General features: G+C 45.3%; 1 protein-coding gene across 1 annotated transcript in view; it reads right to left on the bottom strand.

Annotated features, from left to right (window-relative positions):
* The window catches only part of EBF1 (early B-cell factor 1), a 384168-nt gene that overhangs the window by 138051 nt on the left and 223248 nt on the right, over positions 1–22869 (bottom strand). The window contains exons 6-7 of the mRNA XM_019505954.1: positions 6980–7061; positions 104–221 (exon numbers count right to left, since the gene is read on the bottom strand). Coding sequence (XP_019361499.1) covers positions 104–221; positions 6980–7061 — 200 coding nt within the window. The remainder of the gene's footprint in view (positions 1–103; positions 222–6979; positions 7062–22869) is intronic.

Raw genomic sequence — 22869 nt, 5'->3', positions numbered from 1 at the left:
CCATGAAAAGGAGGAGAGAGGAACCAAATAAATCCACATTTAAAGCAGAAATGCCAACCAATGAAAATGATATGCCTACCATGTTCCAGATAAGAAGGCGTACCTTCCGAGGGATCAAGCCTTCTAGCCCGGCGCCCGTGCTTGGAGTTGTTGTGTACAAACATGTTGTCCGACACTGCCAACACATGGCCATCAACGTTGACTGTTGTAGACACCACGACCTGTGAGCGAGACAGCAAAACGGATGTACATTTTGATATATTAAAAACAACGAAAGAAAGAAGGAAAAAGGCAGAGAGTGTAATAAAGTCAGTTAAATAAATAACAGCTGGGTGCTGTAGAAAATTGCATAGCCATTTCGCATAATAACGGGTGCTTATGCTGTACAAATCTAACAAGAGACGCTATTGATGAGTGGGTCTTTGGCCTCGAAAGCTTTTGATGCAGTTTTAAGTCAAACTGCACAGTTTGTAGCTGTATGGCAGACGGTACGTTGTTAACCATCACATTAACAAGAGGATCTTTATTAAGGGTTTTTTTCCCCCCCTGCAAATACAAGGGCGGCTGTGTTTCACCCTAAATTATCCTTCAGCGCCGGCGCTGAAGTAGATAGCACTGTTGACACTGCAAATGAGGATCGGTTCAAAATAAAAGAAAAAAACGCATTTCGTGCGGCGGAGATGAGAGGGGGGGTGTCCCCCTCCCCTCTCCTCCTCGTCGGAGTCCCCCGGGTAGCGGGACTGACCCGGCGCTCTCGTCTGCTGAGCATGCGGGGACGGGGACTTCACCGGTAAACACCGACCTACTTCTCCTTTTTATTTTCTGTGCTTTGATAGGCCCCCGCCGAAATCTGGGTCTCCTCATCCTTGGGGAGGTACAGACACAGTGATGTTTCGGAGTTGGCAATCCAGATAGATCGGAGGACACAGAGGCGTCGGGAGGGGCTGCGATTTGGCTGGAGCCAAAAAGAAAACCCAGGTCTCTGGCTCCCACTCTCCTAACTACTGGGCAACGCTGCCTCTGCCTCACTACCCCACTTTTTCGTCAGCAAGCCTTTCAACAATGCGGCGCGGCATCCCAACTCAAGCCTCGACTAGGCCGTGGGCAGACCGCCTGTTTTCCGGGAGCATGCACTGCCTCGCAGAACTTCGCCTAAAACAATAAGAAGAAATGACCTACACTTCTCCTTATATTAAACAGGCGCAGGGATTAAAACTGAAACCCACTGAGATATGTTTATTCATGCGACCTCTTACAACCAAATATAATAATTGTCTGTTAATTGCAGTTTCAGCTCCCACCTCATGCTTCGACATGTGAAACAGCAATCAGCAGCTCCTGTTTAATCCACCTATTATGTTGACTAATTAACTTTGCTCGACAGTTTATTTCTTCCTCCATTATCAGCCCCTGTCAGCCGCAAGCACACTGCCGCAAAGGGGGACCTCAGCCCTTTTGATTGATCACCGATAGATTGACATGCAGATTAATTTAATTAGAATCACCTCACTTGAGAAATGAAAGACAATGGCAAGGGGGCTAATAGATCTGCTCTTATAATGAGGCAAGCCTCCAGAGTCAAGGCAGAGGATTTCTGATTTATTTTGCTGAATTCCCCAGTCACTCTGAAAGGCTCTTGCTTTAATTGTTCTTGGTTTTGAGAGGCTTTAGCCTCTGAAGAGGTGAAATGCTTTACAAGGATTGGCAAACATTGCTTCAAGTCTCCCAGGAAGCCGCTACCTCTCCAAGTTGGTCGAATGGGGACACTTAAAGGATCACTTACAACAATTCAATTTTATCACTTGAACCGGATCAAACAAAACAACACACACACGAAAACCTAAACTAAATATTTTGCAATTCAACCTATCGGTGTCCACCTAAATGCACAAAGGGCAGTTGCCAAATGCTAGGCAAACTTTGTCTTTAATGGACTACAAAAGAAGAGTTTGCATCTCAAGATTTCTGAAATGGCCCAGGAATGGCATTACTGTGGTTGTTTTCCTCAAGACCAAGATATGAAAATACAGAGCAAATGAGTTGGGAGCTCTTATGTGTGGTAAATTGGAAGGAAGCAAGCACTAAAGACTATAGGCATTAGGCAAGTCCTTCTGAATTCAAATTGAGAGAGAAAAAAATATCTATCTGTACTGAATTGCAAGAGCAGGGTTTGGACTAGATGCGACCTCCTGAGGTCTCTTCCAACCTCCTTTTCTACGACTGTAGGGGTTTCAAAATAGCTTGCCCGTTCATAGTTTCATAGTTTCTAGGGTCAGTTCCATTAACGAGAGGCAAAATAAAGCTGATGTTTTCAATAAAATAGGATCTTACAGCAAGTGATTTATAGTTTGTGATTTCATATGTCTGCCTCTAACCGCCCTGACTCCTTTGTAACTGGGACTTCAGGTCCAACTCACCACTCTCAGCTCCCCTGACTGTCACATCGGGCCCTTGTCCGCTGGAGTCAGACCCTCCTGGGCCAGGCCAATGTAGGTAGGTGCAGAAATGAAACTAAGAACTGAACATAACAGCCACCGGACTTGACCTTCCTAGACGATGAGCTACTTGAGACGTACTTCCCACATGTGGGCCCCGATCCTGCAAACACTTCGGCATGCACGCAGTCCCGCTGAACTCAACAAGAGCAAGTGCGCGCCTGAAGTTAAGCGCCGAGTGTTTCCAGGAGCCGGACTTGCAAGTTCTCGTACATTAACTATAATAATTTAGGGTCTGACCCTACAAAGCCTTACACAGAGGAGTAGCGGATAGTCTACTCCAGGAAGTAACACTGACGATCTCCGCTACTTATGTAAGTTGAGCTGCAGAGGATCAGCCGCTTCATTTTTTTCCCCCCCTTCAGGTTTCACAACCTGTTGATGTGACACATTTTAAATGACTTAACTGTATCTTCCTACCTACCTCTTGAACAGAGAGTTTGATTTACTACAAAGAGACCACATTGGGCTGGCTCTTTGGAGTCGTTAGCAGAAGAAACTATAAAAGGAATCCCCACGAGAATCTGTTTCCAGTGTCAGGAAATGCAGACAAAAGTGGTTACTCTGTCTGTCTGTCTGAAAAAAATGATTATTCATAGTGCACCTGTAAGTGGCAGCGCACGCTCTCCGCTTAATTCTTAAAATATACAATTTCATTAACACACGCTCTCTCTGTTTTGCTGGGATTTTTTTGAAAGAAAAGAGCATTTAATGCACAAAGCCTTTTCTAAATACTAATGCCCTGACTATGTGGAGAGAAGAAATACACTGTACATATTTCTTATGCATTGCAATTGCATACTTAAATTTTGAAGGGCACTTACATGCTTATAAGGTAGACTTATATTTTTAATCTGAAAAAAAAAAAACCAAAACCCCAGCACTTCTCATTTTGATTTTGAAATTATCGGGATGTGTTTAAGTTAAAGCATGTGCTAAAACTAATTTGTGGAGAAATCATAAAACTTGGGGAGGGGGTAGGGAATCAAACCAGAAGGGGAAAAAGCTCTGAGGCATCCTTAAAACTCAGGCCATAGCATGAGGGAAAAGGCAAACTACAGTTTAATAAATGATTAATGAGGTGCTGACATATTAATGTAAGCATGGGGACAGCCAGGCCTGCCAGATCTCAAACCTTTCCAAATTTTGTCAACAAAACACAGTTTTAATTTGGGGCAGACAAACACGGAAAATGATTTTGAGCTTGAGCTTCAACCCTCCATAGATCTCAAATCTAAACCCTATATCAACAGTGGAGGAGATGGAGGCATGAAAAAAGAAACGCATCGTTTTACAGCTCTGCTCCACCGACCAGCGCTATCTATCAATTGCTCTGAAAATTATTCTGCCGGCTCTTAAACAGTTCAGTTATGAGGGTTTTTGAAGGCTATTAAAAAAAACAACCCCAACTTCTGGAGGTTGGAGACCAAACTGTTCATCCCAGTTTCATACTGGGCCTGTTTATTTGTCGTAGCACATCACCTAATACATCAAAATTAAGCATCACTTGAGTCCCCATTTTCAAGCACAGTCCATTAAGCTTTGCTAACTGATTAAGACATAACGTGCTCCTTGTGTTTTCAATTTTGTCCCCTTTGCTGGGAGTGCCCTGGCATTTCTGTTTCTACCCCCGGCACCTCACAGCAAAGGTTCCCAAAATCCGACGGAGACAATTTCCAGGCCCGACGTGTCCCTTGCTGCCATCTGCTTTGAGCCACCGGTTCTGGTCCTTGGAGCTTTTCCCCCTAGTAACTGGGCTGCATCAAAGAGAGATGGGAAATCGCCTCATTTTCATTCCAGCTTGGAGGCTGCTTCGTACAGTTTGTTTTCTTCCTTAATTTGGTCACTCAAATAGTCCCTGATTCAGCGAGATGCTTAAAAAACATACCAAACTTTCAGCTAACAAGCGCTGCATATTCAACAAAATTGCCCACATGCTTAAAGTTAGGCTATGTGCCTAATTGCTTTGTAGAGTTGGGGCCCTGGCTCTCTCTGCTCGTTCCCTACTTTTTTTCCCTTCCTCTTCCCTCTCTGGGGAGGGGACCTTACACATCCAAACTCCATTATCTGGGATCTGTGAAGCATCATTTCTGCCTCTTATGCAAATTTGCAGCAAGGCACAAGTGGCGACAATTCAAACATGAGTGGCAGTATTGCGTGGAGGCAAGTCAGCTGCTTCAGCCGAGGAAGAGGAGACAATGTCAAAGTGACTTTCAGCGTTTTCATAATAAATGCCTCCTTCGAGGGGGTTTCGTGGTGACTCAGCCTCAAAAGTTTCCTCAACTGAAACCCGGTGCGTGGCCACTTGCATTCAAACCAGGACAACAACAATGCAGTTGTGGTTTCATTAATAACAATGATATACACAAGTATTTGCATAATTTTCTTGTGTGCGTTAGGGTGTGAGACAGCCAGTGTGCATCATTCCCCCATAACGTCATCTCAGTCTTAGCATCACTCGTGGGACACGGGCACTTGGAGGCCTCACCCGTGCCGTGGCTCCGATGTGCTGGGTGCTTCACAAGACCTGCCCAGACAAGGGCTTTATACACCCACCAAACCCAGCTGCTTTAGGCACTCCCTGGCTTTGGACAGGATTTAAAATGGTCTCAGCCTTGTCCTTTAAATCTAGGCCTTCGGCATCATTTCGTCACTGTCTTTGCAGACTTCGAGGGGGTCATGGCTTCACCCAGTCTGCACGCCCAGTGCACATCTGTGCCTGGTATTTTCCTGCCCTTGCCATGGCAAGCGAAGCCTGAATTTTCTGCACTCAGCGATGACCGCTGGCTTTATTTTAAGAAGTTTCTTGCTAGAATGAAAGAGCAAAAAAATCCAAGACAAAGCCCCGCCGCTGTAAAAATCGTGTGCTGGCACTTAATAGATTTCTCCAAGCTTTCTCCCACACTGTACAAAAGTATGAGTGGTGCTTTGCTCTGCTGAAAGTGATTAATTTCTTGAAAATGCTAAGGTCACACTAATTGACATGACCTGTGTAATTAAGCAGTCTCTGTTTACACACTGAAAGCTCAACTGCTGTGAGGCTGGGCTTGCATGACAGAATGTCTTTACAAGTCAAGAGATCAACAACCTTTCTTATGTCCTACCTAGTCACCTACACCGGCTCCTGATTGCTCTTCTGAGGGAACATGCAAAGGCATTACCATATGAAAATCAGCCCGTGTCTTGGCGAGCACGAAATCAGTGGCGCGTGCGTACCGCGACCCGTGCTTTGACAGGCTCCCGACACGGCCGTTCATGCTAGATCGCCCCACCGGTGAGAGCACCCCGAGAGGAAACGCCGCCTCTCACACGAGAATACGTTGTTAATAAGTGGGAATAAATCTCAGAGGCAGCGCTGCCCGGAGAAAGGAGCCCCGGGCCGGGGGTCAGGGACTCCTGGAGTTGTAATCCCAGCTCTTACGCTGACCAGCTGCACGGTTTTGGCTAAGTCCCCATTGCTTCTCTGCAAAGGAATAAATAACACTCCCCCAGCTTGCCAGGGCACCGGAGGGATTAACCAGTTCATGTTTGTACAGTAAAAGATATAGGTGTTAAGTGTTATCATTGCTTCCATAACGTTTAGCACTTATAGCTAAGCGCCGGGGCGGGAGGAGGGGTATGGAAGAAAGCCAGGGGCCCCGTTCCAGTCCTCTCGGCTCTTCGGAGACCCGTGGAGTTTGCACGACAAACCCACTGGTGCTTCCAGGCGAAGGTCGATCCCAATCCCTGGGAAAAGGCCCCATGGATCTGCCCTCCCTTGAACAGCATTGTCCCCTGCCCCTTTCCTCCTCCCATGGGAAAGTCTTCTTCCACCCCCAGACTCTACTTGGTCCCTACGCAAAACCCAATATGAGCTGGCAAATGACTGTACCAACATGAGCAAAACCCAATATGAGCTGGCAAATGACTGTATTGACATCGGGTAAATATTTCCAGCTACTACCAGCACACATGGCAGCTGCTGCTTCCGATGGATTCAGAGCCCAGTTGGACCTGGCGTTCAAAATGCTGGTGGTGGACAAGACACCACCGCTCTTGGCTACTGCTATGGACAGGGGCCACTGCAATGGTGGGGACATATTTCCCTACTCTTCCCCCCTGCCAAAATACCAAAGACCCAGCTCATGGGGGACTGCAGGATTAGGCCTTTATAAAATTCACGTTAAAAGAAACAGACGCTTTTCATGCTGCATCGCACAACAGACATGGAGCCTGCTGACGTTTTAAGCGTGCTCGTAGTCATCCAACACAACAGCGCAACGTCTCTTTGGTTTCTGACTTCTCATGGGGACGGCAGCATCTTCAGGTCTGCCCTGATCCAAACCATGAGCGCCCAGGTACTTCCCACTCATTTCTAAGATCACCGGGGGAGTCTCTCAAACTAAGAGACATTTGAGCATCCTCCAGTTCATTACCAGGTTAAACCGGGTTGGATTATTTCTCCCCACCACCAGTTAGTTTTAAAGGATGTGTAACTCACTGACCTGAAATCTCCGCATGTCCCGAGGGTTTCCTGCATTTTTTAGGCAATTCTGGTTACATTTGAGGAAAAATTTCAAGAAGAACCTGTGAAGAAAGAGAAGCCGTGGTTAGGTGTGGGCAGCATGGACAACAACCACATCACATTTTCACTCTCTCTCATGCTTGTTCCAGTGACGGATCGTGTGGGTGAGAAATATGCAGAGAGGCCCCATCCAGCAAAGCATTTAAGCACGTCCTAAAAGTCTCACCCGTTTTTAAGACCTTTGCCAGAGCCATCAAGGCTTCCGGCATTGCCCCAAAGTTACTAGCCAAAGGGCCCATGTCGGGAAAGGAAAATGCCTTCCAGCACAGGAAGGAAGTTAAAAAAAAGACATCGTTTCAGTACAGCAAAAGGAAGGCAGAAAATATGCTGGCCAAGAAACTCCCTTGATGTATAAATGGTTTCATTTTACAAGTTTGCCGTAGTGTGCAAACATCGATTTAACACCAAAATATTAAAATGTTCCGTGCAATTTAAATCTCCGTGCAACAATTAAACAAAGTCTGTCAATAAAACTGAAGTTCAGATGGTGGTTAGTGAATCTAAACAAGTCAATGAACAAAGCACTGAAGGACTGCAAAAAGTCTTGATTAAAAGGCTGATTTCATGACAAAAATGAACCGGCTGAAACACGGGGTTTGTCCTGACCATGCAGTTTGCTGAAGTAGCTCTATGACCCTGACATGCATCTTTAAAAAGAGACACTGCATTTTACAAGCCAAAAGAAAGCAAACATTTTACTGAAAATATTTCCTTCAGTGTTATGCATCAGCGGACTGTAAACTCATAAAGAGAAGTCAATGAATAACGGCGAGCCTCGGATTCCAGGCTTCCTTCTTGAGAGCCAAGGTTTATCAACCCTTTGTCCAAAATAAACTGCAGACCGGGCTCTACCACAGCTCGACTGTGTAAAATTAAATCCTGCAGCAAGTTTGAAAGCCCAGCGCAACCAGACAGAGCATCATTATATTTGCAATAGCTGTCGATTAAGCAAGCAGAAGCTAATATAGCCTGTCTCCATTTAGAATGAGGCATTGGGGGGTGATTATTTTTTATTGTTTTACTTGAAATCGGAAAGTTAATTTTTGCAAGGATCTATCCTCGTCCCCACTGCCATCGTCACCAGGAGCAGCCCAATTTGCACACGCGGAAATCATGGCAAATGTATTTCTACAAGCCCTTTTTTTTTTTTTTTGGCTGGCCTTCTTGGGCACCGTTTCCCTGTTTCGGTGCAGAATCGCGTCCTTCAGAGCCCCATTTGGTGGGCTACGAAAATCCCATCAGGCCATGGCTTGGATGGCTGAGATTTAGTTTAATTTAAGAAATAAGAGAGAGGGATCGATATGAAATAAGCAGCCGCCGCAAAACGCTTGGACGGGGGCGTGTGTTTGTGCTCTGTTCAAGAAGGGGCTAAGTCCTGGCATTTTCTCACCAAGGAGGTTCGGATATTCAATAGCCGAGAGTTGGTGCGATTTGTCGTACGTGTGTGCGTCTTTTTAAGCATCTAATGGCCAGCTGTGACAGCCTGACTCAGATTGTGTAGAAGGAGCTGTCAGCACAAATCTTGGCATCCTGAATCCAGACAACTGCTTGCCACCAGGCGACGGTTTGTACTCGTGCCAGAATGGATTTTGAGAGACAAGCAAATAGGGCATTAATTCCGCCGAAGAAAAGCGAAATGCGGGGAGAGTTCAGGATCTTACACTTCAGATGATGGCTTTTCTGTCAACAGCTCATCATTTAGTTGGTGAGCTATGAAGGGCATGGACATTAGATCCCTCTTGCCCTAAGCTGGCCCTGTCATGTGGAATGCTGGCAGCATCCCGAGACCACCCCTCCGCCAGAGATCGCTTGCTGAAATAAAAAGCCCGGCCATCTGTTGGGAGGCAAAGACGTCCCTGTCAACTGGTGCCTGGAGCCTCGAACAGGCCCTTATGTGGCAAAGTCTCTCAGAACTGCTTATTCTTTGGGGACAAGTCTGCTCTGCCCCAGGGGTTCGCGAGAAAATTCTTCAGAGTTTTCCCGAATGTAGGAGCCAAGCAGCTGACCACTTTGGCTTGCAGGAGCATATTACAGAGGGAGGGAGGATGGGAGACGTAATAGTTAAAAATATCCGCACTGATCGACGGAGTCAAACAGGCAAGTGCAGGAAGCATTTATCACGCTAACTTTACCCGGCGTGTGTAAACACTGGCTCATGGGTGTCACCTCATCAGCTTAAAGGCCCTCAAAATACCTCCGAGAGCTCTTTATGAAGCCCTGAAAAATAGAGGGGGGTTGCTTCACTTGGCGAGTGACATTGTTCTTTTGTCTTATAAGATGACGGCACAGTAAACCTACACGCAACAGAAGAGTGGACCAAAAAACCATCAATCCGGTTTCAAAATCGAGCCCTATTTAGAGAAGGGAAACCCCTGGCATCCAACGGCGTTTCATCCCAACAAGATAAAGGACACGTGAGACCCAACAAAGCAGTGCATGCAGAGCAATGCCTAGTGCGTTATAGAGACTTCAGGAAAGTGGACAGGATTTGGGGGTTTTTACGAACGACAGCACTTTGGGGAGGAACTTGCTTACACCTTACACTTCCCCTTGGTTCAGCTGAAAAAATCATCTAATAAAATACTCTCTCTCCAATCCTGCACTCCTATTTCACTGAGAGAGGAACCAACAGATGGGCTCAATGCTGCTGCTGAAACACAAAGTGCAAGCAGGGCTGTGTAGGACAAGAAATGCTCTGCACCGTCCCAAGGGTTTGACTGTTGGGCTACGGAGGAAGCATCCTGTTCCCACTCATGTCAGGGGTATGGGTCAGCAAAATGGGGCAGAAAATGGGGGCAGGATGAAACTATGGCTATCTGGCTTTGAATGGAGAATCATCTTGGCTGGAAAACAGGAGGAAAATCCTAGATTTAACTCAGATGGATTCACTCCGAGATCGCAGACTGGTCTTCACCCTTGTGTGCTTCCTTTGCTCAAGCAATTTGCTCTGCTGCATTCTCCGTCCTGAGCCCAACCCGGCCGTGCCAGCTCCGACTCCGCAGCTGCAAATCATCCCAGTTGGATCACTTGGACCAGTCCAGAATTGGGCCCTTTGCAGGCATCATTAACATCCCTACGTATAATCGAGCGATACTTTCTCATCTCCCTGTTCTTTCCCGAATGACAGGCACAAACAGTAGCATGACTACCCACAGAGGTCTGCAATTTGCTTCTGGGATGCAGCACAGGTGGCAACTCAAAGGGGTGCGGATGAACTGTGGGTTTCCAGCCCCAGTCGTCTCCTGTGGGTCGAAGTTGCCAGATAACAGAAGCCCATACTCACCCATCCTTGTGGCTAGTACATCTTCCTGGTTTCTCTCTCTCAAACACTACAGATCAAAACAATCATTAACTCTAATGAAGAAAATACTATTTAATGGCCTCACTGACGTATGCAGCTCTCAGTACTATGGTATCAATCTCTTCAAGCGGTCTGTGTACCACCACTCAGAGATGCACCCCCTTCGAATCTAGACGGTGCTTGGGTGGCTCCCATTAACACTTGCAAGTACCAACCGGAGTGGGCTGAGAGAGATATCTTCACCTGGAAACATTTCTGAGATTTCAGAAGTGTGAAGCTTGAACAGTCGTCAGCCCAGTAGCTAAAACACTCGCCCACATCGCACCCCGGGAGTGTTGAAAGTGTACGCACTGCAGCCAACGTTGGCCAACCAGAGCTTGGTTGGGACTGGGCAGCCTGGGTGCTGGTTGGCAGTATCCAAGTTTAACACACCGCTCCAAGTGAGGTGCAAAATCCACCTGATCTGAGAGGAATGGTCTTCTCAAGCTTAGTGCCAGCGCTCCCTGGCCACCTTTCTTCGGGAGGCGACCGCACTAGCTTGCAGACCGCCTGGTCCAAGTTCAGCCCTTTTGTCTTTCCTCGTCTCGCTGAGGCCATCTATACGGTCCAATCTCCCTTTTGGCAGGTCTAACCTGACCCTTCCCCTTTCCATGTCTTGTCTTCATAGCCTGTAAACTCTTTGAGGCACAGACCATCCCCCATCTGCAGTACCTAGCCCAATGGCACCCCGTTCTCCGCTGGCTCTGGCTCCTCGTTACAACGATACAACGATAACGACAACAATACAGAAAAGGATTTGACACCAACTCTTCCACCAACCGCCAACATGAAGAGGGAATGAATTAAACTAGTAAGATGATAATAATAATAAAAAAAAATCAAGTGAGATCTGAGTGGGAAGCCAGACTCTCTTCTCCATCACTATCCTGAGGGAGATTTAAGGGAACTTGAATATGAAGAGTTAGCAGTAGGATTTTTTTTGCCACTGCCACAATAAATATATCTGTTGAAGGGAAAGGAATAGTTGGAAAGGGAAGACCTGCATTCCTGATGTTGAAGAAAGGCATGTTTGTTCCCAATACATTGGAGAAACTGTTCGAGAACAGTTCATCCATGTGAAAATATGACAGCTGTACGACTGCCAAGGTCAGCGAGACCTCTGGCCAGTCAATGAGTGAGTGCTGGTTGCACAGCTTAAACCTGTCTGGGGGCAAACTAAACCAGAGTAGGCCACCATTTTCAAAGCATTTGAAAGAAGAGGGTAACACCGATGTTGGGATCAAGGCCTGCAAAACAGGGATATTGGAGAGTTTGTGCATTTGTGGGTCTCCAAAATGAGCAAAAACTGCAAGAAGCAACAACTGACACGACATCTTGAAACTGGCCATCAGACGAAAGACTTTCCTGGCCATTTTGCACGGCACTGAAACACGTGCACAAATTAATGTGTACCCAGAGGCCTACTAAGGCCAAGGTCCTACTTTTGACGACAGCAACGTCTACTGTAAGCCTAGCTGACCCCTCCTGCAGTAAAACCCGTGGGAGACGACTGGGGGAAGGCTTTGCCAGGACAAGCCCAGTAGTACTGAAGAACAATAAACGTACACTTCAAAATGTACCACTTTGGGTTTAGGTGCACGCCACCATGCTGGCCCAGCACACAAACACCCGAGTTATTTGAGCCATTTTTTCCAGTTTTCTCTATCCACTTCCCAATATTCATACAACTCCCTTTCCCCATCAGTCACCTCCACCATGTCTGCCTATAACTATAGCTCAATCAGGAATTTTTCACCGAAATCCAAACCAGTTAAAAAAAAGTGTCGCACCAATGAAATCTGATTTAAGGGGGGAAAAAAGCAAAGGTAAAGAAAGCATTTGAATGAAGAAACGCCCCACCTTGGACATTTCCAGATGCAAAGGCTTCAATTTTTCATTTCAAAATGTCTTTTTCAAACAAGGGTCATTTTTATATGCAAACATATGAAAAATATTAAAAGGGAGAAAGCAGAACAAAATTTGTGCTTTCCCTAAATGAAATGCTTTGCATGACTCAACCCATTTTTTCATTCTTACTACCCAGGAAATTTTGATTACTTTTTGTTTTCATTCCAGTTTGGAACGGAAAAAACCGAGTCTGAATCCGCACGCAGTGGAAAAGCTGGCTCGGGCGCAGCGAGACCAACAGCTCGAGGAGAAAGCAGGGGGAAATTACCGTTTCTTCAAATTGCTACCATATCTATTTAAACACAGATCCAACACCGCACATTGTTTCCCGTGGCCATGTCTACCTATGAGAAAGTGGCCATGTCAGGAACCCTACTCACAAAAGAAAAATTGAGGCTTACACTGGTATTTACCAGCAGGAGACTGCACATGGAGATGAAATAGAGGCGTGGAGGAAACCGCGCATTACCCACATATTCACAGCTGGATTTTACATGGCTCTTTAGTCAATAAACAGCAGTAGCTACCTTTTGTGGCATTTTTACAACAGGAAATTTATTTTACAAAAGACAAATTAAACAACACATACAACCTGGTTACCTATCACCCATTTTTGCTGGTCTAAACCCCTTCATTTAAAAAAAAAAAGAGGATGTGATCCTGCTCTCACCAAATTCAACGCTCCTCTTGGTTTTCATGAATGGCCCAAACTTGGTATGAATGGGATGTAAAACAATTAACACCCAAAGAGCAATCCAGCAGCAAACGTGTAGAAGAATATTCATTTTGCTGGAAACAGGCATCGTGCATTTGAACTCCAGGAAAGTGTCCAGGAGATGCAATGCGACATGAAGTATGAACCTCACGCGACGCATCTCAGACTGAGGTTCCCTTTCTTTCTCCCATAATAAGACACACACAGAATAGGCAAAGTTATTTTTGTGAACTTGTCCTGATTCCACGAGCTGGCGGAGCCCACGCTTTGCTGCTGATGGTCTAGTAAAGACATCGTTCAGCACTGCAAATAGTTGGGGAAGAAACCACATGCCCACCAAATCAGCAGGTAAGACTGCCCAAAGGCAGCCTTAAATTACTCACTGCTCACTTCACCAAATATTTCGAGTTGGTTTTCCGCAGGTCTGTGTGCTCCGCGCAGTGGAGCACGGCATATCAATTTTTCATCTCGCAGCCTCTTCTTCCTAGTTCTTCAGCTCTCTCGAACTGAAGTATAACGCATCACAGAAATTTAGACTTCTTTGGAAAAGTGTGCTTGGCACCTTCCCCCCTGAGCGAGCTAAAACTCTGGAGAGGCTTTGTTTTGTTTTTTAATATGAACAGAAAGAGGCCACAGCCTATTTGCCCGGCACCAAAAGACAACATTGCAAAATAGGACTAAAAATAGTCGAGAGGCAGGTCTGCACTCTCTATTTTTGGTAATCTAATTCTGTGCCTGGCATCTGACTTTTCAACATTTTTTGCTCTGTGCGGTGAAAAAATTGATCCAGTAAATTGTTCTTTAACTTTCCAGGTGCACGGTGCCCCGTTTACCAGCAATGTTGATTGGAATTGAGCTGTAGCTAAATACCCAAAATAAAAACGGTTGGAGGGTTTTATGCCATTTGTGTGCAACTTGTACAACTCCGGCTCGCTCACGGTGGAGGTGCAAGTTACTAGAAAGCAAAGACACAAACACCGTATCTAAGCAAAGAGGCGGAGGCGTGCATCCATCTACCTGCGTGCATACCCACACGCTCAGAGGCACGACTGCCGTTGTTACCGTACCCAGGACAGGAGCCTTCGAGCTCTGCTTTTCTTTGCATGCCTCGCAGTCATGGCACCATCCGTGCTTCATGAGCTGAAGGATCAGTGCTTCAGCTAGACAGCGACAGACCTCTCAGAATTACGCACTTTATTATCACATTAATACAAGGAAGGCACATCCTTAACAGGCTTGATCCTCATTTGTGCAATACAAGCCTTCATATTCAATCACTCTGCCTTTCCTTAATTACTTTCTCTTTTACCACTTTATTGTTCTTACTTGGCCATCCAAGCTCTAGGATATAAAACGAGCCTGTTAAGTTAAGACTCTAGACTTTTATTCCTTGGAATATGTAGAAAACCAGCTCTGGGGTCTGTCATAGTTCACGCAATGCCATTGCATTAGCAGGCATCGCAGTGTCATACTTTTGCTAAAAGAAACTCTGTTTAGTGCAAGTGATGACAGATAACAGAATTGCTGTTAATTGTAATACGATACGAGTATTCAACTGCCTCTTATCTCATGATAGACTACTGTAACATTCGTTTTGGTCTATGAAAAAGCATCAGTAACCTCAAAGTCATAGCTGGCTAAAGAAAACAAATCAGTCATGTGAAGCTCTGCTAGTTCTTCACAAAGGAAGATAAAGGTTACCCTGATGGTGTCACCCTCAGATAAGTGCTCTGATGGTGCTAATTCTCCAGTCAAGGTACCAAAGAATTAATGGATGCTCATGGAATAAATATTAAGCAAGTGGGGAGCACCTCCTTACTTTTGCCCAACAGGGACCACTCAGAGATGGACAGAGATCAGATTTTTACTTCTGAGCTACAGTTTAGCTCACACACCGAACTGCCTGCACACAAACTTGTGCTGTGCTTCTGCTTGCACTAATGAGTCTTTAAATAGCCTGACACCCGCGTATGCACAAGTGCTAGCATCTGAACGTGGAAAACCTGAGAGGGCCAGCCTATTTAAAGGACATGTGCAAGGGGTAAATTTGTTCAGCAGGTGTCTGAACCTGCAAAGTGCAGATGCAAGTTTGACTGCAAATGCCAGCAGTCTTGGTTGAAGCCCATTAGAAAAGGTATTCTTGATCAGAAATGCCTAACTGAAGACATTGCACGATCTCAGTGATATAAAATCCTGCTCAGAACTTTTTCCCTTTTTTAAGCAAAGGAACTAGAAATTATTTAGCATTCACAAAAACCATGCCATTTGCTCAACCTGACACGGAAATAATTCCTGTTGGCGCCATGTTCAAGTTCCAGGGGGAGGAAGATGAAGAGAAATGATATTTGTGCATGTATTTTACTATTTATTGTCTGTGCAGATCCACACTGCACTATCAACAACACAAAGAGGAACAGAGATGTGCACCACTGAGTTCCTCCATGTCTGGAGAGCATCCTTCAACCAGCTGGAAAGCACCAGTACCTGGTACAACATAAAGACATGCCCTGAAGCAAGCTGCTGCAATACTTAGTTGCATCTGAACTAAAATAATGGACAATGAGTCTTCATCTGATCACCCACACAAGGTGTGGCATAAGCATTCAAAACCCATAATTATTTGTGCAAGTATGTATATACTTATGATGGGATTCTCAAAAGCATTCAGTGTTGGCTGAACTTTTCTCTCAAACAAGTCTATTAGGAGTTTCACAGCTTACTTCAGTGGATGTGGAGTTAGGACCACATTGAACGCAGATGAAAATCCTACCTAAAGGACTCAAAGCTGAGCTAAGAGCTCGTGCTTCGTAGCAGAGCAGTGTGGGGAATAAAAACAATGTCAACCTCTTGATAAAGAAAAAGACTGAAGACCGTGCAATTGTTTGTTGACAAATGACTGATAATAATATCCCAATATTAGCAACATTAGGCCAGTCTGGACTTTGTACTTTCTCTCAGGGAGGGGGGGGGGGGAAAAGGTTGTCATAATGGCTTTCAGATTACATAGATAACTGTGTTTCTAATTGCTCCTAATAGACTTCTACATTTTCAAGTCAGTCATTACGCTGAATCAACAATCTTGCCCAGCTAATGTCCCGAGTCTCCCAGTTGCATGCATTCATGCCTATAAGCAAAAAGCCTCTGGACTCATAACATTGACATCACTGTCATTACATTTGCCCACAACATCCTGCACATATGCAAGTTAAAGGGCTCTCGGCTTCAGCTGTTCCTTTGTGTCAGTCTCGCCCCGAATGCGAGATACATTCCTGTCTCCGGATTAACCCCTGGGATGACACCCAGTTTCGACTTCAGCTGCACTAAATCCTCCACAAAACCGTAAGGCCCTGGCTGCTTTAGAACCTAAACTGTAAATCTCCTCTTTACGCAGCTCCGCTAAGAGGATGACGGGGCATCGTTTCCCCCAACCTATTTGGATATTTATTGAGAGAAACCCATTGGAGTCAATGTGGTCGCAGCTTGGAGGATTCCCTTTTAAAGGCAAATATAGCTTCAAAAAGCAGAAGAGTGAGTCTGGAGATAACATAAAAGCAGACTATTAATTGCTGCTACTTTTCCATCAAGGTAAGTCAATTTTTTCTGGGCAAGAGACATTGCATCCGCGTTCATGGGTGTTTTGATGAGCACATTTGTTGACACAGAAGAATCTGGTCACAAATCATGTTCGAACCACGGGAAAAACCTCAATGCCCCTGAAGCTGACGGGAGCTTTTCTGTTCATTGGGCTGGGGTGAGACTCCTACCCATTTCTTTCCTTCTGGGTCACAAAGAGGGGTATATCGGCAAGGCTTAGCAAAGTTGGTGAGGTAAGACAATGGGACGTCACATGAAAACTTCACGTGTTCATTATATTTTTGCTGCTTCTGGGCTATTGTACTGCCAAGGAACAGGCTATTTAATAAATGGTATATTATGCATTTGAAAACACTGAAGGGTGCCTGCAGCCTGGTAGGGATGCTGCAAAATATACAAATATCAACCCAAGTTAAGTTGTAGAACAGATGTGCATATTGTACTCAGCTCGTTGACACAAGCTGGATATCCCATTGGTGTTTTCCATTGTTTCACAGTTTTTATGAGAAAAAAGCTCTCATTTCCTCTCCAGTAGGGACTCCGGCAAGGAGGACAGGGCTCAGAAAGCAGCTGCTATTTTAAGTCCTGGAAGGAAGCAAGACCTGCTCTGTGGAAAGGTGGAGGCCCTTGGTACTCCATCTGAGCCGTGTACAGGGTGACACAGCGCGAGAAGGTGTTGTTCTGGTGCCCAAGGAAGATATGAAGTTGTCAGAAATTGCAAGCTTTATCCTCAGCAGAGCTTTTGCTTATGTTTGGGAAGCAAGAACGTTAAGGCTGGACATGATCCCTGTGAACTATCACGAGAGTAAACTTCTGGCTTGTTGGTGAAGAGGATGATACCGTGGGTAGTGCAGGAGATGGCATCAATAAATACCGTGCACGCTGCTGGACCGTGTCAACCTTGCTGTAACAAGATGGCATAACAGCTGAATTGATCTTCGAAACAGCCACCACTGCGGGGAGGCCCACATGGACTTCGTAGCAATCCTGAGCCCAAACCAAACAAATCTGCCCATGCCACGGCTTCTGATTTAGATGCAACTTTATCAGAGCTCTGCTCAGTGCCTTGAGCAAGCAGAACAAAGACCTTTGCAGCCTCCACTATAGGGACGTGGAAGAGGGCGCTGAAGCTGTGCCGATACCTTTCAGCCCCCCAACGTCAGGCAGCCAGCAGGACTACTGCAGCCAGGGAATGGCAGTACAAAACTTCTCTACTTGAAGGTCCTCTGGTAAGGAAATCCAAAGCCCAAAGCATGGTGGAGAAAGATCATGGATGTACTGGGGTATGGATATACATGGGTTGCAATAAGATGTATTATTATATGTATGCCACTATGTGGTTCATTGGCTGGAATGAGAAGAGGCAGGGTATTGGCATGGGAACATATAAGCCAGCTGTTTCATGTACACTGCCATGAGCACATATAAGCCAGATGTTTCATGGACAATGCCATGGGTGCATATAACCCATCTGTTTCATGGACAATGCCATGGCAGGTGATAGCCCTGCTCACAGCAGCACTGCCTTCTGGGGAAAAGCATGATGACCGGTAACGAGTGATAGGCATCTTTCTGCTGGAACCAGGGTGATTAACTTTGCAATAAGGAAATGGGATCAGTCCCACCTCACTGCATCACCAGGTGAATCATTAGGGTGTCATTCAGGGTGAGAACTGTAACCCCAGCTTCAAAGAAACTGGACCATGGGGTCCTGAAAGGCTCTGTATAAGCACAGGTTATTACTGCACTACTTACTACCGCTACCATAGTCCTCCTGGGGCCTGCCGTGGCTTTGGAGGCCAGAAGCAGAGCTAAGACAAATGGTTAGTCACCAAGTTGCAAGGGCAGAGAGGTTGGAGCTCTTGCTCATCTGCCTCAGAACAATAAAAGTTACAATTAATCCTATGGATGAGAAAGTGCTTACAGCCCAGCCCGGCCCCGTTTTCTATCTCTGTTCCTTTGAGAATGATTGTGCTGGCAACCGGCTGAGAGCAAGGAGAATCAGCAAAAATTTACAGCTGAGCCTCTCCAGAACAGCCCTGACAAAAATTAATTCCCTGTTAATATAAACTTAATCAACCAGTCCCATCCGAAACCAGCCTACTGGAGAGGAACTTAAACTCATCCGGTACTCCACGGGAATGCGGCACATCAAGACCGAATTTTGCTGAATTCTGCAGCGTTTTCAAAGTCTCAATAAACTGTTATTTATTAATACCCTAACTGCACAATAATTAACTTAGTCTCTAAAGGTCTATTTATAAATACATAAATTTAACTAATAACAAGGTTCAAACTATTTAACACAACGACGGCCAAATCCCTGTGAACATAGCTACCAAAGGCTAGATCCCGATTTCAAATATATTAATACAAATCTAGGGAAACCCCGGACTTGCACAAGTGCCAATCACATGGAATCAGTGCCCACATGTGTACTACAATAAGAACACGTCCATGTGCTCAAAAGGGCAGTGTTGACCTGCAGAGCCTGCCATATAAGACATGTTAATAATTGCTATTGGACCTCTCAAAGTCTAAATTTCTGCTTATCTGTCTACACATAAATGAATTGTCTTAGGAAATGCTGCACACTGCCATTGATGGACCTGTCAGCAAACACAGAGGCAGCAAGGCTAGATAACATGCCAGGACCCTTACAAAGCAAGTTTTCAACTGAGACAATGTCTCCCAGCTAATACGCAATGCTGATAGCTGAATGCCCAGACCCTGATTCAACATGAGGAAAAAAAGCCCAATTAAGTACGTGTTATCAAAGCAAATCGTCTGTGGTTTGGGTGTCTATTAAATGAAACAGCATTACTCCTACTTATGAAATACGAATCAGGGAAGAAGGAATCCAGCTGAATGATAAAGTTTCTAACCTCAGAGTACCTCATGCTGTGCAGAATTTATTAATGCAAACATAAAATACCTGAAATGTCTCCACCTCCACAAGGAAGTTTATCTGGCACGCTGAACAAATGGAGGTAAATGCTCCCTCTCGTTATACCCAGGCATCTGACTACTTCTGTTGATGCTAGGTGGAAACTCTCAGCCGTTTGGAACAAGACAAAGGTGTGAGCTTGAATTTGGCAACGACCCTGAGAAAAAAACAAAACTCTTTCCCTTTGGCGCGTCCCTATGATGCTGTAATGGGTCTTACACAACAACCTCCAAGAGGCGCTATGGGTGATCCACCCCGATTTCAGGTTGAGGTTGGATATTTGGAAAAACTTTCTCACTAGGAGGGTGGTGAAGCACTGGAGCAGGTTACTCAGAGGGGTGGTGACTCTCCATCCTTGGAGGTGCTTAAGACAAAGCCTTGGCCGGGATGATGTAGTTGGGGCTGGTCCTGCTTGGAGCAGGGGGTTGCATTAGATGTGACCGCCTGAGCTCCCTTCAACCCTCATTTTCTATGATGCTGTGGTATTCCCCAGTGAGAATGCCATCAAATGCTATTCCCCACTGGTTCAATAATGAAGACAAGGGAAGACTATGTCCTCAGCACCACTGAACACCCCTCCCTACAGCAGCTGGATTTTCCCCAGAGGTCTCGCCTTTCCCAGTGAAAATCACCAGTCGGAGGATACGCTGCAGAGATACTGTGAAGTCATGCGGTTTCACAATCACTATTTTACTTCTGGCTGTTCCAGGGGGAATTTCACCAGAGTTGGCGATGATGGCACGTTTCCAATCAACACTGACTTCCCGAAATAAACACGGGCTCCAGGCTTCTCGGTTCCCATCCACAGCCATTTAGAAGACATAATCTAGCATTCATCTTTGTGCAGATGCTTAAAGAAAAATATTGCTGAATGTGGCCCAAATGCCCCGGTGACTGGATCAGGGCATATTTTCTTAGATGCAATATTTTCGACTCTCATGATTTTTGGCGTTGTTCTTGAAGTCTACGCTTTAAGACTGGGGAATGTAAAAAACTTAGCTCACACACGTGCACACACACTATATAAGAGGTGGCTGCACAAATACCTCGTTAAGCTCATTTGAGCCCAATTACCTCCTGCTCATGGCAGGGGACTGGACTTGATGATCTTATAGGTCCTTTCCAGTCCTCCTTTCTATGATTCTATATACACACATATACACACACACATATATACACAATATGTATATGTATTTATATCTGTGTATACATACATATATACACATATAGATACACACACACATATCTCTATATGAAAGAGCTAAGTTTTTCACATTCCTGAAGTATAGACTTTAAGAACAACGCCAAAAATCATGAGAGTTGGCAATACTGTGGTTGCATTTCTGAGGAAGCCTTGAGGTGAAGTATAGGCAATCGCACACTGGGGATAAGGATACCCAGAGGAGAAGCGGAGGCTGGCAGAAGAACATGGGCAGACACAACTTGCCTTCGGCCGTGGTGGGACCGTGCTTTTAAGATGCTGGATCTGATACCACCTGAGTAGCTCTGAGTACAGATGGCTCCAGACCAAAACCCTGGATATGAATATCCCTGGGGCCTGGTCTCCATGGGGTGCCCGAACCCCACTTCAAAATGTTCAGACAGGAACAAGCTCAAACTTTTTGTACCACTAAGATTTGAATGGGGAAACTGCTCAGAAATGTCCATCCGTCTCAGACCCTCTTCTCTGGGACCAGACCGCAAGGCCAGTTATCCCTGGAACAAAAGTATCCTTGGAAATGTCTTTACTGTCTTCTTTAAGTGAGAGAAAGGACTGCTGGGCTCCCTCCTGACTGGGTGTCCTATTTCCCCCCAAAGCATCTCTACCCATCATGTCTTAAAGGACACTTGCAAATGGCACCTTGTGGACTGCATAAATCTCTACCCAAGGAATGTCATAATTTTTCTCCCGTCACAAACCTTCTAGTCTAACACTTGACAGCCTCGATCAGGTGCTGTCCAAACATTTATTAAAACATTTTAAATGATGAATATATCCAATTATTACTATTAATGCAGCTAATACTGACTAATGAGGGGGAAACATTCTAGCTTGTATCCCGCAATTCATTACCCCTGCCTTGTCAACAATTCAAAGCCCAAAACCTAATCATCCATACCGGGCCCTGTTATATTTCACACGTCACATTTAATAAGTCACTCAGTGCCTATAAATTAATGTAACATGTCGGCGTTTATGAGTGCGGCTTTGTCGCTGTTAAAAAATGATGTACTGGCCCGGTCTGCTACAGCTAGGCAGTGACGAATGATGGAGGATGATTTCTCTCCAAACTACAAACTATGCACTAGGGACCACAGTAACACGCCCACGTGTGTGTGTGTGTGTGTACGCATGTATGTAACATGCATGTATGAATACGACAGAAGAAGAGTGTGTGTTCACGTGTGCACGTTATATGTTTCTATACAGTCGTTGCCAGTTTATCCCTTGCATTGGCTCACTACAGATACAAATATATGCAAGTGCACATATGTATGAATCTGCACCAGGCTTGCCAAAGAAATATTGTGTATACATACCAGGACGCTTTAATTTAAGCCAAGCCCATTTCATAATACTGTTGGTCTCGCATGTAACATTTCCATTCTTCGCACTTTCAAATCAGGCCGTCTGAAACAGCAGTGAAGTATTTAAATATGGTGGTGTTGCAAAATGTGATGCTGGACGACAGATGGTGGTTATAGCACCAGGGGCTGAGTTAGGGTGCTGACTTCCTTTTGTTTTTGAGCAAAACTGGTATTTTTTAATAATATGAATAATTCCCAACTTAACTCTTAAAGACACACCTTGCATGGAAAAAAATAGGTATGTGATTGCAGAGTAAGTGGAAGGTCAGTATTCCCCCCTTCTCCCAGGTATGCGGTCTCTGCAAAGTAACAGGGTGAAAATTGTGCATGCCTTTTTGGTTACTTTGGTTCCAGCTGTGGCAACTTCAGGACTGATGAAAGACATCTGGATCTGCAAACGGCTGCATTAAGTACTATGTTCAGCAATACAAACTGCATGTTGCAAATGCACACTGTGGCTAAGAGGGCAAGTTTCCTCCAGAATCAGCATGAACAGAACTCAGCCAAATCTGTCAGCAGTGGGAGCAGAAGATAGACAAGGTGGGCGCCTTCGCTAGCTGGCCTCTCACCTCCTGCAAAAAGCTAGTCCCTGTATCAGTGGGTTGTTAACAGATCTGGGCAGAAATTTTCTAGGGAAACATTTCTTTCCTCCCTAGTAAATGACAGTTCTTCAAAACAGAAACTGTTTGTGGAAAAAGTCAGCTTTGAGAAATCTCC

This window comes from Gavialis gangeticus, unplaced genomic scaffold (genome assembly GCF_001723915.1).
Source record: "Gavialis gangeticus isolate Ggan-Ray unplaced genomic scaffold, GavGan_comp1, whole genome shotgun sequence".
Classification (NCBI taxonomy): Eukaryota; Metazoa; Chordata; order Crocodylia; family Gavialidae; genus Gavialis; species Gavialis gangeticus.
The sequence above is the reverse complement of the archived record's forward strand: the minus strand, read 5'-3'. Positions and strand labels throughout refer to the sequence as shown.